Source organism: Paroedura picta, chromosome 5 (assembly GCF_049243985.1).
Source record: "Paroedura picta isolate Pp20150507F chromosome 5, Ppicta_v3.0, whole genome shotgun sequence".
In the NCBI taxonomy this organism is placed as follows: Eukaryota; Metazoa; Chordata; class Lepidosauria; order Squamata; family Gekkonidae; genus Paroedura; species Paroedura picta.
In genome coordinates, this window is record NC_135373.1 from 14,114,847 (window position 1) to 14,128,009 (window position 13,163).

Here is a 13,163-nt window from a genome sequence, read left to right on the forward strand (position 1 = left end):
GTCCAATCAAAGAGTTGGAATTCCTCCTGAGTCATCTAGTCCAACCCCCTGCACTATGCAGGACAGGCACAACCCTATTGCTCATCCACTGTAACGTGCCACTCCCTTGAACCTTCACAGAATAAGCTTCTCCTTTAGATGGCTATCCAGCCTCTGCTTAAAAACTTCCAAAGATGGAGAAACCACCACCTCCTGAGGAAGCCTGTTCCACTCAGAAACTGCTCCAACTGTCAGGAACTTCTTCCGGATGTTTAGATGGAATTCCTTTTGAATTAATTTCATCCCATTGGTTTTGGTCTGTCCCTCTAGGGCAAGAGAGAACAACTCTGCTCCATATGGCAGCCTTTTAAATACTTAAAGATGGCTATCAGATCCCCTCTAAGTAATCTCCTCTCCAGGCTAAACAAACCAAGCTCCCCCAACCTTTCCTCATACGTCTTGGTCTCCAAACCCCTCACCATCTTTGTTGCCCTCCTCTGGACATGTTCCAGTTTGTCTACATCCCTCTTCAACTGTGGTGCTCAAAACTGAACACCGTACTCCAAGTGAGGCCAAACCAGAGCAGAGTAAAGCTCTAGCAATTAAAACTCTAGTAGATTCTAGCAATGAGGCAATGGGGGCCGTGATTCTCCAGAAAGGGGAAGGAGGGCACCAGCCTATATTTCCAAAAAGTTTAATGAGACAGAAAGGCTATTTGGAAAAAGGAGGCAGCGGCCATAAAACTAGCTTTATCTACCTGGCAGCACTGGCTAGAAGGGTCCCCACTCCCCAACTCCTTTTGACGTATGGTTTGACCATAAGAACCTTCAGGCCCTTCGTCAGCTGTACAAACTAACTGCTAAGCAAATTCGGTGGGCAGAGTTCTTCTCTCGCTTTTCATTTACTTTGAAACACTTACTGGGTAAATTTAACTTTTTGGCCAATGCCCTTTCATGCCTTCTGCACCATGAAAGTGAGGCGGAACCTGTGGTAGAATCGGTGTTTTGTCCTTCCCATTTGGGGCTAGCCACTGTGATGTGGAGCAAGGCATCACAGTGAGATTCCACCCCATGAGGTTGGCCCCAGAAGGACCAGGGAGGAGACAGTGAATTCCAACATCTCAGCTTTAGTTTACAAGAGAAGGAGGGGATATTTTGCAAAGTGGGAAGGCTTTATGTTCCAGCCAAAGCATGAGAATAAGTGCTCAAGTTATGTCATGATTCCAAGCCTACAGGGCATTTTGTATTTTTAGTCCAGAGATATTACTGATGGCCTTCATTGCACTCAAATGTGGAGGCTTATGTCAAAAGGTGCGCTATCTGCATAACCGCCAAAACTCCGGGGGGGGGGGAAACCAAAGGGTTTGTTGCAGCCGTTAGGAACTCCCGTGTGTCCGTGGAGGGAGATTACCATGGACTTTATTACCGACCTTCCCCCCACCCATGGGAAAATGGTGATTTGTGTGGTGGTGAATGCCTTTTCCAAGCAAGCACACTTCATCCCTTGTGCCATGGCACCCACCACTCCGAAGTTGGATTCCCTGTTCATGCAACACATGTTCAAACTCCACTGTGTGTCCACACGTTGTTTGTTCAACTGAGGGGCTCAATTAGTTGCCAAATTCTGGAGGGAGCTCCTCAAACTATTGGTGGTAGAACAACCCTGAATCCAATGGGCAAACTGAATGGGTCAACCAGGTGCTGGAGCAGTACCTCCAATGCTTTATTAACTACCAACTAACTGATTGGTTTTCCCTGCTCCCTTTGGCTGAGTTTGCTTACAATAATGGGGCTCACTCCACTATGATGGTCTCCCTATTTAACGTTGTCTACAAGACCAACTTGCTGGCAGCCCCCACCTGGACCCGAACTCCGGAAAGCCCCCTGGACTTGAAAGTGTGGGCTGCCCAAATTCGTGATGCTTGGGCACACATTGTTCAGGTGCTGGCCAAGATGGATTATAAACATCATGCTGAAAAACACCACAGCCCCACCCCCTGCATGAAAGTAGGGGATGAAGCCTACCTTTCCACCAAGCATCTACGCTGTCAGCAGCCTTCTTGGAAACTGAGCTTGTATTTTGTGGGTCCTTTTTAAGTGGTTAAGGTGATTAACAATGTGACTGTAGAACTTGGTCTTCCAAAGACTTACAAAAGTGTTCACCCTGTGTTTCATTCCAGCCTTCTGCGGAGAGTGCCCGCCCCGGATAAATGGCACCCGGCTTCCACTGTCCTTGTGGATAAACACACTCACTATGAAGTCCACCAAATCTTGGAGGGGGTGGTGGCTGACCATGTTCACGCATCCAAAGTAGTGCAGGCCTTCCATGATGCTTTCCAATGTAACCCTGGCCCCTTCAACATGGCTGTGGGTGGCTGAGAAGGGAGAGGGGCCTTCTTTGAGGGGTAGAATGTCAGAATCCCCCTGGTTCTTCTGCCATGATTGATTGTTGCCCCAGGATTGATGCTTGCCTTGTGATGCTTCTCATCTGCCCACTTCTGGCACCTCAAGGTTATTTCCCGTTGTTTGGTTTACAACTGCTAGTTTCCCACTGCAGTTCCTCACCTCCTTCTCCCTCCCATGTAACTTCTTTCTCCCACCTAACATGTTGGTTTCCCCATTTGTAGTTAGGTTATCTGCTGTGTTTCGTCTTTCTTTGAAATGCATTTTATTACATTCCCAAGGGGAAGGGAAGATGTGTTTCTCTGTTTAATATACCTGGCTCAAGCCTAAGAGTGTTAGTTCTGACTATGTATTTGTACTGGATGTCTTCATCCCTGATTAAAGAAACTTGCAAATACAGAAGTTTAGCTTATTGGGAATTTGAGCATTCTGACAGTACCTAGCTGGCCCAGGTTAGCTTGACCTTCTCAGGTCTTGGAAGCTCAGCAGGGTTGTCCCTCATTAGCACTTGGGTGGGATACCACCAAGGAAGTCCAGGGTCGCTCTGCAGAGGCAGGCAGTGGCAAACCATGTCTGTTCACCTTGACTACAAGTCACCTGTGACTTGACTGCTCTGGTATATGAAAAAAAAAGCTCAGTTATCCTGGCTTGCCCCACACTGTGTGCGGGCTCCTCAGAGTTACCATTACCTCTCTTCCCCCTGACCAGCTGCCTCTCTTTTCTGTAGGTTTATGTGCGCCCACTTGCCCAACCAAGTGCTGGAGAGCATCAGCCTTATCGACACCCCAGGGATCCTGTCAGGTGCCAAACAGCGCGTGAGTCGAGGTAAGGTGGGGTATTTGGGTAGGGGGGGGGAGGCAGTTGATGGGGTCTACTGGCTCAGAAGAACTTAAAAGAAGCCATGCTGGATCAGGCCCATGGCCCATCCAAGCCAACATTCCAAGTCACACAGTGGCCAAAAAACTCAGGGGCCATCAGGAGGTCCAGCAGCAGGTCCAGAACTCCAGAAGCCCCCCCCCCCCCAGTGTTTTTCCCCAGGCAACAAGAATACAGAGCATCCCTGCCCCAAACCGTGTGCTCCATCCATATTTCACATCTAAGAGCCACTGATGGACCCCTGCTCCAGATATTCTTCCAACGGACTGGAATAGGGTAGAAATTGTATCCAGAAACTCCAGGTTGTATCTGTAGACTTATTTGACCTTGATGACTTTGGCTATCCCTGCATGATTGGTGCCCCTTTCAGACAACATCCAGCAAGCAGCGAACAGGTGGAGGAGGAGGACAATTGCCCCCACTTGCCCCCCACCCCGGCATCTATGCATTCAGCTGCAAAGCCTCCATGTGTACAACTCTGCATGATCATGAGGGCCCCCCCCCCAAAAAAAGCTGAGTTTTGCCTTATGTAGTTATAGCTCTAAAAGCACTGTTGGCACAGGTGAAATATGCCAGAGAGATAGCATGCATGATTCGACAGCATATGAAGAACCTACAGGGCACAGCAGAAGAGATATGTAGCTGGCTTATTTAGATTAGAGATTTCCTGATATTTTTCAAATGATTGGAGACTTCCTGTTCCTTTGAGCACTCTTCCTCTCTGATGGCCCCAAGAAGAGCAATAGTCAGTCAGACTGTTAGAACCATCTCTCTCCTCTCTTTCTCAACAAAGTTATTTCCCTTCTAAATAAAGCTATTGAAGCTAAAGAAGAGAAACAAGTTAGTAGACTGGACTCTCTCTCTCTCTCTCTCCTTTCTTTTTTCCAAAGTTATTTCTCTTCACAATAAAGCTCTTTCTTCTTCAAACAACAAAGGAAAAAAGAATCTGTCTGGCTTAATCAAAATGTAAGAGTCTCTGTTATCTTTTTATTATTATAACTAGCAGCAAAGCCCATTTGTAAAATGGACTTTGAAAGGGGAGAAGGGCCAAGGAGAAGGGATGGGGGAAGGGCCCCCTACCGCAGCGCACCTTGTAATCGTTGTTTACTTCGAGCAATCTGGCGCGGCGGAGAAGGGTGCCTGGGCGAGAGAGGCAAGCGCTGGTGCGGGAAGGTCTGCAGTCAGGGGTGCAGGGTACGGCGGTAGACAGCATCCCCTTGGCCTGGGAAGGGCAGTTGGCGCGGGGGCTGCCAAGAGCCCCCCCCCCCGCAGCAGGGCGCCGTGGCAGAGACTGTCCCCCTTGCTTGGAAGTGCCCTAGGAGTAAGCCCCATGGAAGAGATTGGAGTCGACTGCAGACATTGGGTTAGGTATTCTCAAGGCAATGTAGCAGCTGAGGACCCTGCACTGCACCACAAGACGCAGCTGCAGAAGCACACTGGAAAGTGCATGATCCAATGGCTGATGGCGCAAGAATGTGACCCGGCAGAAAGGTGGTGCAAGCAGCTCGCCCCACCCAGAGAAAACAAACAAAGAGTTGCTGGCTCGGAGATCCACGGAGGAACTCTGAGGGCCATTCCGCACCGGGATCCATGTAGCAAATTGTTTGCGGAACGAAAATCGCCATTTTAAATACTGGAATTCGTCGTTATGCATACCTACCTTTGTAGTGGAATCCAGTTGTGTTTCTATCGTTTCCCACAGTGTTCCGGTCTCGGCAAAAATTTCTAGAAAGGAAGCGCTATTGCTGAGCTGTGTCCCGCCCCTGGCCGTCAAGCAGCCAATGGGCGGCCGTTATCATGCTCCCAAACAGCCCCTTTCGCTTTAAGGAAGGTTTAAAAAAAAACACACACAAACATTGCAACAAATATGCGTTGATTCGTTGCAGCGGAGAGACCCATCCAGCTAGCAGGTGGTGTTTGAGCTGCCGTTTCATCGTTGCCACGCTCCTCCCCGAGTGGAAAAAAAAATTCCCCACCCCCTCACGGGTGAGATTTTCGGCCGAAAATAGTGTGAAAAATAAAGTGAAAATAAACCAGCAAACAGGCCTCTGAGATGCTTGTGCTTGGTGACTTTAAACAGAGGGACTGCAGCCGGGGAAGCCTCACTGGGTAAACGAAGGCTTGCCAGTGCGTTGATCTCCGCTCGCTCGGAGAAAAAAAAATGGCGATCGCTTCGCTGGAAGATCAGAGGAGAGAGCCAGGGGGAGGGACTTTGCAGAAACCGCAACAATGGTAACGCACAGAACTTTCCCGCTAGTGTTGCAGATTGGTTGCAGGAGTGTAGCGCTTTCCGGAGGGTGAATCCACTTTTTGGGATTTCCCTGAAAGCGCTACAACAAAGCGCTTTTTGCGGATAGGCTTCAGTAGTGTTGCAGGTTGTCAACGACGTTGTGCATAACGGCAAAACTGTAGCGATTTCAATTAGTAACCATTGTGCTATTTTGGACGAATTCGGAACGGCCATGAAGCCAGCCGTGCTCCCCTGACTGTCTGGTGCAACAGAAACCGAGGAGAAAAGAAGGAGGCCACTTTAAGAAGTCTGTGGATATTGGCGTCATGGGCATAGTCGTGGCGAGACCATAGAATCATAGAATCATAGAGTTGGAAGGGGCCATACAGGCCATTTAGTCCAACCCCCTGCTCAACGCAGGATTAGCTCTAGCATCCTAAAGAAAAGTGTGTATCCAACCTTTGCTTGAAGACTGCCAGTGAGGGGGAGCTCACCACCTCCTTAGGCAGCCTATTCCACTGCTGAACTACTCTGACTGTGAAATTTTTCCCCCTGATATCTAGCCTATATCGTTGTACTACCCATTACTGCGTGTCCTCTCCTCTGCAGCCAACAGAAACAGCATCCTGCCCTCCTCCACGTGACAACCTTTCAAATACTTAAAGAGGGCTATCATGTCCCCTCTCAACTTCCTTTTCTCCAGGCTGAACATTCCCAAGTCCCTCAACCTATCTTCATAGGGCTTGGTCCCTTGGCCCCAGATCATCTTCGTCACTCTCCTCTGTACCCTTTCAATTTTATCTACGTCCTTCTTGAAGTGAGGCCTCCAGAACTGCACACAGTACTCAAGATGTGGTCTGACCAGTGCCGTATACAATGGGACTATGACATCTTGTGATTTTGATGTGATGCCTCTGTTGATACAGCCCAAAATGGCACAATCCACAAGTACCCCAAGGTCTTGTTCACACACAGTGTTACCTAGAAGCGTATCCCCCATCCAGTAGGCATGCTTTTCATTTTTCTGACCCAGATGCAGAACTTTGTTGTTGTTGTTATGTGCGAAGTCGTATCCGACCCATCGCGACCCCATGGACAATGATCCTCCAGGCCTTCCTGTCCTCTACCATTCCCCATAGTCCATTTAAGTTTGCACCTACAGCTTCAGTGACTCCATCCAGCCACCTCATTCTCTGTCCTCCCCTTCTTCTTTTGCCCTCGATCGCTCCCAGCATTAGGCTCTTCTCCAGGGAGTCCTTCCTTCTCATGAGGTAGCCATAGTATTTGAGTTTCATCTTCAGGATCTGGCCTTCTAAAGAGCAGTCTGGGTTGATCTCCTCTAGGACTGACCGGTTTGTTCACCTTGCAGCCCAAGGGACTCGCAAGAGTCTTCTCCAGCACCAGAGTTCAAAAGCCTCAATTCTTTGACGCTCGGCCTTCCTTATGGTCCAACTTTCGCAGCCATACATTGCAACTGGGAAGACCATAGCCTTGACTAAACGCACTTTTGTTGGCAGGGTGATGTCTCTGCTTTTTAGGATGCTGTCTAGATTTGCCATAGCTTTCCTCCCCAGGAGCAAGCGTCTTTTAATTTCTTTGCTGCAGTCCCCATCTACAGTGATCTTGGAGCCTAGGAAAATAAAATCTGTCACTATCTCCATTTCTTCCCCATCTATTTGCCAGGAATTGAGAGGGCCGGATGCCATGATCTTTGTTTTCTTGATGTTGAGTTTCAAGCCAACTTTTGCACTCTCCTCCTTCACCCGCATCAACAGGCTCTTTAGTTCCTCTTCACTTTCTGCCATTAGAGTGGTATCATCTGCATATCTGAGGTTGTTGATATTTCTCCCTGCAATCTTGATCCCAATTTGTGACTCCTCTAATCCTGCATTTCTCATGATGTGCTCTGCATACAAGTTAAATAGGCAAGGCGACAGTATACAGCCTTGCCGAACTCCTTTCTCAATTTTGAACCAGTCAGTGATTCCATGTTCAGTTCTCACTGTTGCTTCTTGACCTGCATATAAATTTCTCAAGAGACAAATAAGATGCTCTGGTATTCCCATCTCTTTAAGAACTTGCCACAATTTGTTGTGTTCCACACAATCAAAGGCTTTAGCATAGTCAATGAAGCAGAAGTAGACGTTCTTCTGATACTCCCTAGCTTTCTCCATGATCCAGCGTATGTTGGCAATTTGATCTCTAGTTCCTCTGCCTCTTCGAAATCCTGCCTGTACTTCTGGAAGTTCTCGGTCCACATATTGCTGGAGCCTAGCTTGTAGGATTTTGAGCGTAACTTTGCTAGCATGAGAAATGAGTGCAATGGTGCGGTAGTTTGAACATTCTTTGGCATTGCCCTTCTTTGGGATTGGAATGTAAACTGACCTTTTCCAATCCTGTGGCCATTGTTGAGTTTTCCAAATTTGCTGGCATATTGAGTGTAGCACTTTTACTGCATCGTCCTTTAAGATTTTGAATAGTTCAACTGGAATGCTGTCACCACCACTAGCTTTATTGTTGCTCAGACTTCCTAAGGCCCATTTGACTTCACATTCCAGGATGTCTGGCTCCAGGTCAGTAACTACCCCACTGTGGTTATCAGGGATGTTAAGCTCGCTCTTGTATAGTTGTTCTGTATAATTTTGCCACCTTTGTTTAATCTCTTCTGCTTCTGTGAGGTCCCTACCATTTTGGTCCCTTATCATACCCAACTTTGCATGAAACGTTCTCTTCATATTTCCAATTTTCTTGAAAAGATCTCTGGTCCTCCCCATTCTATTGTTTTCTTCTATTTGTTTGCACTGTTCATTTAAGAAAGCATTCTTATCTCTTCAAGCTTTTCTCTGGAATTCTGCATTCAATTGGGTGTATCTTTCTCTTTCTCCCTTGCCTTTCACTTCCCTTCTCTCCTTAGCTATTTGTAAAGCTTCCTCAGACAGCCATTTTGATTTCTTGCATTTCTTTTTCTTTGGGATGGTTTTAGTTGCTACCTCTTGTACAATGTTGCGAACCTCCATCCATAGTTCTTCAGGCACTGTCTATCAGATGTAATTCCTTAAATCTATTTGTCACCTCTACTGTGTATTCGTCGGGGATATGATTTAGTTCATACCTGAGTGGCCTAGTGCTTTTCCCTACTTTCTTCAATTTAAGCCTAAATTTTGCAACAAGAAGCTGATGATCTGAACCACAATCAGCTCCTGGTCTTGTTTTTATTGACTGGATAGAACTTTTCCATCTTTGGCTGCAGAGCACATAGTCAATCTGATTTCTGTGTTGACCGTCTGGTGATGTCCATGTGTAGAGTCGTCTCTTGGGTTGTTGGAAAAGAGTGTTTGCTATGACCATTGTATTCTCTTGACAAAATTCTACCAGCCTGTGGTCTGCTTCATTTTGTACTCCAAGGCCAAACTTGCCTGTTATCCCGGTTATCTTTTGGCTTCCTACTTTAGCATTCCAATCCCCCATGATGATAAGCACATCATTTTTTGGCGTTGCTTCTAGAAGGTGTTGTAGGGCTTCATAGAACTGATCAACTCCATCCTCTTCAGCAGCAGTGGTTGGGGCATAGACCTGGATCACTGTGATGTTGACTGGTTTGCCTTGGATTCGAACTGAGATCATTCTGTCATTTTGGGGATTGTATACCAAGACTGCTTTTCCTACTCTCTTATTGATTATGAAAGCTACTCCATTTCTTCTGCGAGATTCTTGTCCACAGTAGTATACCTGATGGTCATCTGAATTAAATTCACCCATTCCTGTCCATTTTAGTTCACCGATTCCTAAAATGTCGTTGTTCAGTCTTGTCATTTCTTGTTTGGCCACGTCCAGCTTGCCTTGATTCATGGATCTGACGTTCCAGGTTCCTATGGAATAAAAATATTTACAGCATCGGACTGTCTTTTCGCCACCAGTTACTTCCACAACTGAGCGTCCTTTCGGCTTTGGCCCAGTCGCTTCATTCATTCTGGCGCTACTCGTACTAGCCGTCTGCTCATCCCCAGTAGCATATTGGACACCTTCCGACCTGAGGGGCTCATCTTCCGGCGTCATATCGTTATGCCTATTGGAACTGTCCATAGAGTTTTCATGGCAAAGATACTGGAGTGGTTTGCCATTTCCTTCTCCAGTGGATCACCTTTTGTCAGAGCTCTCAGCTATGACCTGTCCATCTTGGGTGGCCTTGCACGGTATAGCTCATAGCTTCACTGAACTACGCAAGCCCCCTTGCCACAACAAGGCAGCGATCCTTGAAGGGGGTGCAGAACTTTACACTTATCTTTATTAAACTGCATGTTGTTCTCATTTGCCCATTTTTCCATTGTGTTCAGATCTCGTTGAACTCTGTCTCTATCTTCCGGAGTATTTGCCAGTCCTCCCAATTTGGTGTCATCTGCAAACTTGATGAGTAGTCCCTCCACCCCCTCATCTAGATCATTAATAAATATGTTAAAAAGTACCGGGCCGAGCACCAAGCCCTGAGGTACCCGGCTACTCACCTCTCTCCAGTCTGATGAAACACCATTGACAACAACTCTTTGAGTGCGGTTCTCTAACCAATTCCCTATCCACCTAACTATCTGAAAATCCAGATTGCAGTCCTTCAACTTATCCATCAGAACATCATGGGGAACTTCGTCAAAAGCTTTACTAAAATCCAAGTAAAATCCAAGATGAGGGGGTGGAGGGACTACTCATCAAGTTTGCAGATGACACCAAATTGGGAGGACTGGCAAATACTCCGGAAGATAGAGACAGAGTTCAACGAGATCTGAACACAATGGAAAAATGGGCAAATGAGAACAAGATGCAATTTAATAAAGATAAGTGTAAAGTTCTGCATCTGGGTCAGAAAAATGAAAAGCATGCCTACTGCATGGGGGATACGCTTCTAGGTAGCACTGTGTGTGAACGAGACCTTGGGGTACTTGTGGATTGTAAACTAAACATGAGCAGGCAGTGTGATGCAGCGGTAAAAAAGGCAAATGCCATTTTGGGCTGTATCAACAGAGGCATCACATCAAAATCACAAGATGTCATAGTCCCATTGTATACGGCACTGGTCAGACCACACCTGGAGTACTGTGTGCAGTTCTGGAGGCCTCACTTCAAGAAGGACATCGATAAAATTGAAAGGGTACAGAGGAGAGCGACGAAGATGATCTGGGGCCATGGGACCAAGCCCTATGAAGATAGGTTGAGGGACTTGGGAATGTTCAGCCTGGAGAAAAGGAGGTTGAGAGGGGACATGATAGCCCTCTTTAAGTATTTGAAAGGTTGTCACTTGGAGGAGGGCAGGATGCTGTTTCTGCTGGCTGCAGAGGAAAGGACACGCAGTAATGGGTTTAAACTTCAAGTACAACGATATAGGCTAGATATCAGGAAAAAGTTTTTCACAGTCAGTGTAGTTCAGCAGTGGAATAGGCTGTCTAAGGAGGTGGTGAGCTCCCCCTCACTGGAAATCTTCAAGCAAAGGTTGGATACACACTTTTCTTGGATGCTTTAGGATGCTTAGGGCTAATCCTGCGTTGAGCAGGGGGTTGGACTAGATGGCCTGTATGGCCCCTTCCAACTCTATGATTCTATGATTCTATAAATTATAATAACAGATAACAGAGACTCTTACATTTTGATTAAGCCATTGGACAGATTCTTTTTTCCTTTGTTGTGTTTTTGGGATCATCCACTTTCTTCTCACAGCACCTTTCTTCTTCAAGCAGCTGGTTTTGTACCCCTTCTTTGCATATTTAAACGCAGCCAGTGGGCATTGCCCCAGCCTTCTCATGGAAGCTGAGCCCGCAGGTCTTGCCAGCTTTTTTTGGCATCCGCATCTGCCCACTCAGCACTGAGCAGACTCTGGTCCCTTCCCCTCCTCCCTCCCATGGACTGTGGCACCTCCTCTGGGGTTTCCTGGCCTATCACCAGGCAGGAGTCCTCTCAAGCAGCTCCTGCTATTGTGTCCCTGTCTGCAAGGCCGGGTGGGTAAACATTGACTCAGTCTCCTGGCTTTGAGGAAAACTCTAGTGCTATCCATGTCAAAACAAAGGAAGCAGCTGGAGGGGGAGGACGTGAAGCCGGAGGGGCGTGGGTCACCTTGGGGGGGGGGGGGGGAAATTGGGCCAGGCGTACAGGAACCTGTGGTTGGATTCAGGCTGCCAACTTTCTCCCCAGCCTCTGCTCCTGTGCTTTTGGTGGTAAACTTTCTGTCACTCAAAGACGCAGGCACAGAAGCAGAAAAGAGCAGCCCCCCAACATGTCTACAAGGGAGCAGCCCCCCAACATGTCTACAAGGGAACTTATCTACAAGGTAAACAAGGTAAACAAGGTGTCTACAAGGTAAACTTTCTGTCACTCAAAGACGCAGGCACAGAAGCAGAAAAGAGCAGCCCCCCAACATGTCTACAAGGGAACTTATCTCTGTAGTTGGGAGACGAGATGTAATTCCTGGGGGGATTCCCAGGTCCCTCCTGGAGGCTGGAATCTCTATCCTGGAGATTTGAGGGTGGAGCCTAGGGAGGGGCCTCCATGGTGTAGGATGCCCTAGAGTCCATCCATTTTCTCCAGGGGAGCTGATCTCTGTTGTTGGGAGACGAGCTGTAATTTGAGGGATCCCCAGGTCCTGCCTGGAGGTTGACATCTCTATGACCATCCCACTGGTTCCAAGCAGGCTAGGAGTGTAAGGGATTTATGGCACTCCTGTTTGACCCTGAGTTAGGCTGATCGGCTGTTTCCAGCTCATTCAATCAAAAGCAGTGCTTCAGGAGTGTGTGTGTGTGTGTGTGTGTGTGTGTGTGTGTGTGCGTGTGCTGTAGATCCCCAACTTGGAAAGTTTAGTTTTCCAGGCCAGCCCAAGACATCCACTGCTTACAAACAGCAAGGAAACATTTAGCAAGGGCAGGAAGGAATTGGCTACAAAGGAGGCTATTGAGAGGGAACAGAATGTGCCATAGAGGGAGGGAGGGAGGGAGGGAGGGTCCACTGATAAAACAGCTCCAAGATGCACACGGCATTCCAGGGTGAGTCAGAGGGTGCTCTCAAGTCTAGAATTGGGCGTGTGCGTTGACATAAGATTGAAAAGGAGACAGGCTTGAAAGTCTTTGAAGGGATAAAGAGCTTGAGAGGGACCAAGGGCTAACTGGTTATAGAGTTGCCAACTCCAGGCTGGGAAACTCCTGGATATTTTGGAAGGGAGCCTGGGGAGGTCAGGGAATGCAGTGAGGTAGGACACCATAGAGCCCCCCCTCCAAAGCATCTATTTTCTCCAGGGGAACTGATATCTGCAGCCTGTAATTCTGGGAGATCTCAAGGTCCCTTGCTGAGAGCCAGCGTGGTGAGTGGTTAAAAGCGGCAGCCTCTAATCTGGAGAACCAGGGCAGAGTCTGCACTTACTTTGTTTATTCCATTGTCAATCCTGTTGAATTCAGATCGCTTTGAACTCGGATCTTCCTCTTCCTCCCCCCTCCCCATTGAACCAGGAAAGTCTTCTGCACCTGGTTAGAGTAGTTCAGAAAGGGGGGGGGGGAAGCCTCTTTCCTTCTTTTCTTCAAGGGGGGGGGGAGAAGCCAAGCAGGGAGCCTCTTTCTTTTCTTGGAGGGGGGTGGGTGGGAGATGATCGAAAAAGGCAGAGAAGGGAGAAAAAATCCAGGACCGACAGAAGTTGAGAGAAATTAGGG

The 13,163-nt window shown here is 47.7% G+C and overlaps 1 protein-coding gene across 1 annotated transcript in view; it reads left to right on the forward strand.

The window, feature by feature from the left end:
- Positions 1-13,163, forward strand: part of EHD2 (EH domain containing 2) — a 72,769-nt gene that overhangs the window by 17,775 nt on the left and 41,831 nt on the right. Inside the window, exon 2 of the mRNA XM_077336558.1 lies at positions 3,109-3,206. Within this exon, the coding sequence (XP_077192673.1) occupies positions 3,109-3,206 (98 nt within the window). The remainder of the gene's footprint in view (positions 1-3,108; positions 3,207-13,163) is intronic.